Source organism: Mus pahari, chromosome 1 (assembly GCF_900095145.1).
Source record: "Mus pahari chromosome 1, PAHARI_EIJ_v1.1, whole genome shotgun sequence".
Classification (NCBI taxonomy): Eukaryota; Metazoa; Chordata; class Mammalia; order Rodentia; family Muridae; genus Mus; species Mus pahari.
This window is the reverse complement of record NC_034590.1, coordinates 96,750,293-96,753,984: the sequence shown is the minus strand read 5'-3', so window position 1 is coordinate 96,753,984 and position 3,692 is coordinate 96,750,293. Positions and strand designations below refer to the sequence as shown.

Genomic DNA, 3,692 nt, shown 5'->3' with positions numbered 1-3,692 from the left:
AGAGAGAGAGAGAGAGAGAGAGAGAGAGAGAGAGAGAGAGAGAGAATAAAAACAAGTCTTCTAAAAGAAAAACGCTTCAAAAACTAGCCAATGTAAACGAGTTTGGTGTCCTCTTGTGCATTGTGTAAGGCTGTGATAGTGACCCAAGGGAAAGAGGTCATACCCTATCTACCTGCTACAAATTTCAGTGTCATGTATTCTATGCTGCCCGCAAAGAGGAGGTATGCCTTCCTCTCCCTGTAGGATTGCTTGCAATCATTGGAATCCACTGGTGTAGGACGCTGAAATGGGTTACAGAGACTGGGTCCTCCTCCTCTCTAGAAGTAGGCAGTTTTTCTCATCAATCTCTTTCAAATTGTGTGAAGGCCGTCCACGTGAAATGACCACGCACACACTGGGTCCTTTCACTTGTAGGGTTTTTGCTCTCAGTGGACCCGCCTCCTCCGCGCCTACCATTTCACTTTGGCGCCATCTGGCGCCCATTAAGCAAGTCACGTCTCATTAGGCGTTCTGCTCCAGTGTCTTTCCCAGATTGAATTTGTACCTATCCCTTTAAGAAGTTTCGCCTGGGCGGAAGAACTCGAGGGCACAGAAGGAGAAAATACACTTGAAACTCCCTTCAGATTGGTCCAGGCCGGAGAAGGGGTGGGCCGTAGCTAAAATTCATGTATATGATTGGGTCCGACTCCGACTCCGCCCCGGGAACGCACGGAGAAGCCGCGATTGGTCGGAACTCTGGAGGCGGCTCCGAGCGTGGCGCGGGGTCTGCTCCCGCGCGGGTAGGACTGGTGGGCGGAATGTCCACGGCTGGTGACGGCGAGCGCGGCAGTGTGGGGCGAGAAGACTCTGCTGCTGCCGGCCCGTTCAGATTCAGCCCGGAGCCCACGCTTGAGGACATGTAAGCAGTCCTTGTCCGGCCTCGGATGGAGAAACTAACCTTTTTTTGTGGTAATGAGGAGGCTCCCTCCACGTGGTCCACAAGAACAACACGTCCGAGTCCATCCGGGTCCTCCTGGCTGACCTCTGGAGAGCCTAGCTAAATAAACATTATGTGCACAGTGCACACCTGAGGCCGGGGAAGTTGGGTGACGCCCCGGGCATGTTAAGTACCAACCTTTAATACAACCTTGGAGAGATAACAGAGGTCTCATTAGTACCTCTGCACCCCAGGAGAGATGGGTGGTTGGACAGGGGAAGCTGAAGTGTAGAATTTTTTTTTTTTCTTGCAGAATGTCAAGGAAGGCCCCCAGTGGGCAGTGTCTCAAAACTGCATCCTGTGATTTAGTTACCCCTAGGTGTGCGGAGATAGGGACGTTACGGTGGAGTACCGGAAGAAGTAGCAGTAGGAAAATGGAATAATAAAGGGTGTTGCTTAATTTGGCTTGAGTTTAAAATCTGTACAGGGGCACGTTCATTTCCAGACGATAAGAAAGTCTTAGCCGGGCAGTGGTGGTGCACGCCTTTGATCCCTGCACTTGGGAGGCAGAGGCAGGCGGGGATTTCTGAGTTCGAGGCCAGCCTGGTCCACAGAGTGAGTTCCAGAACAGCCAGGGCTACACAGAGAACACAGAGAAACCCTATCTCGACCCCCCCCCCCCCCAAGAAAGTCTTGTTAGGGCTGGAGAGATAGCTCAGTGGTTAAGAGCACTGACTGCTCTTCCAGAGGTCCTGAGTTCATGAGTTCAATTCCCAGCAACCACATGGTGGCTCACAACCATCTGTAATGAGATCTGATGCTCTCTTCTGTCGGGTCTGAGAAGAGCGACTCACATACATAAAATAAGTAAATAAATCTTTAAAAAGAAAGTCTTGTTAAAAGTAACTTAAAGACATCCAAGACGTTTGATTGTAGGATTCGGAGTCCCATGCCCCTTCTAGATGTATGCTGGGCACCTGCATCTTGTCCTCTAGCCCTGAGACTTGAACCTCCACCTCTTTACTTTGTTCCAGCCGTCGCCTCCATGCAGAGTTTGCCGCTGAGCGGGACTGGGAGCAGTTCCACCGGCCTCGGAACCTGCTGCTAGCCTTGGTGGGAGAAGTGGGCGAGCTGGCAGAACTCTTGTGAGTAGATGGAGTCGTCCTCGGGTTGGGGAAACAATGTGTTTTAGCCTCCAAAACTGGTTGGTTTTATTTTCCTTACTGCTGTATTCTGTGCTGCTGCTAGGGATACAAAGATGACAGACAAGTCCCAGCTTCCAGGGAGAGCGAAATGTAGAGACAGTGAGGCAGAGCTAGGTTTTAAGAACAACAATTGTCGGGCTGGCGAGATGGCTCAGTGGTTAAGAGCACTGAGTGTTCTTCCAGAGGTCCTGAGTTCAAATCCCAGCAACCACATGGTGGCTCACAACCATCTGTAATTGGATCTGATGCCTTCTTCTGGTGTGTCTGAAGACAGCTACAGTGTACTTACATGAAATGGAAGAAAGAAAGAAGAAAAGAAAGAACAGTTGTCAGCAGGGCTGTGGTGGTGCACGGCTTTAATCCAGTTGTGGGAGGCAGGCAGGTGGATATGTAACTTTGAGGCCAACCTGCTCTACAGCATGAGTTTTATGACAGCTAGGGGTACACAGAGAGACCCTGTCTCAAAGGAAAAAAGAAGGTAGATGGGGGTGGGGTGGGTTGATGAACAGGTGTCACCAGCATTTTACCTCTGTGTAGAACTGAAATAAGGTATTTTAAAAGATGGCCTGCCAGACAGGGAATTGCTTTGCAAAGGTAGCGCAGGGGCTGCTGAGATGTCTCAGTGCTGAAGAGCACTTCCTGCTCTTGCAGAAGAGCTGAGTTCAGTTCCCAGCACCCCTGTGCCAGGTTACAACCTCCCATAACTCCAGTTTCAGGGGATCTGACACCCTCTTCTGGTCTTAAAGGCTCCTGCATATACATACTACGCATGCAAACATGTGCTTACATATATCTGCAGAATAAATAAATCTGTTTTTTAAAAAAATAGTGAGGAGAGAAAAGGCAAGTTGAATTCTGGGAGAATTCAACTCAAAATTATCTTTCCCAAGAAAGGGGTGTGATTGTGTATCAGTTTTTGTTCTCTGTGTGCCCTAGGTATCTGGCCCATCATAGGCATGATGTAGAAGATGTAACTGTGGAAGATAGGGTGGGAGGCAAATCCAGGTTGATAAGACTGGAGCCAGGTGATAGAGTTCAGGCAGAAAGCCTCATCTAACCTGAGAAGCAGAAAGATCAAGCTAGTGAGCAGGCTGGTGTGGACCTAGATACAGGCAACCATTATGGGATGAAGAGTAGAAGGCATACAAGATGCATCTGAGGGTGGTCCACTCCTTTTTACAGATGTACTAGCATCGGTTGTGTGCTAGATCATCTGGAAACAGGATGGACCTTAGACCAGACTGCCTCCATTCCTGGTGGAAGGAGACTGATAGCACAAGTGATCTGGAACTGTGACAAGGATTAAGGGGAAATCAAGTCAAATGTGGTAGTGTGTGATGTAACACCAGGGCTTGAGAGGCAGAGGCTGGGGAATTACATGTTCATCCTTGGCCACATGGATACTCTGAAACCTGAGCTACATAAGAGCCTGTCTTGGGATTGGAAGGGGAGAATAACACAAGATGAGACAGTAAGAGTTTCTGAGATGGCAACCTCTGAACTGAAACCTAAGTATTAAGAACGGAAAATCTGAGCCAGGCGTGGTGGGGCACGCCTTTAATCCCAGCACT

The 3,692-nt window shown here is 49.3% G+C and overlaps 1 protein-coding gene across 1 annotated transcript in view; it reads left to right on the top strand.

The window, feature by feature from the left end:
• The first annotated feature begins 724 nt into the window (after positions 1 to 724).
• Dctpp1 (dCTP pyrophosphatase 1) overlaps positions 725 to 3,692 on the top strand; it is a 3,965-nt gene continuing 997 nt past the window's right edge. Inside the window, exons 1-2 of the mRNA XM_021215180.2 lie at positions 725 to 898; positions 1,951 to 2,061. Of these exons, the coding sequence (XP_021070839.1) occupies positions 798 to 898; positions 1,951 to 2,061 (212 nt within the window). The 5' untranslated portion in view covers positions 725 to 797. The remainder of the gene's footprint in view (positions 899 to 1,950; positions 2,062 to 3,692) is intronic.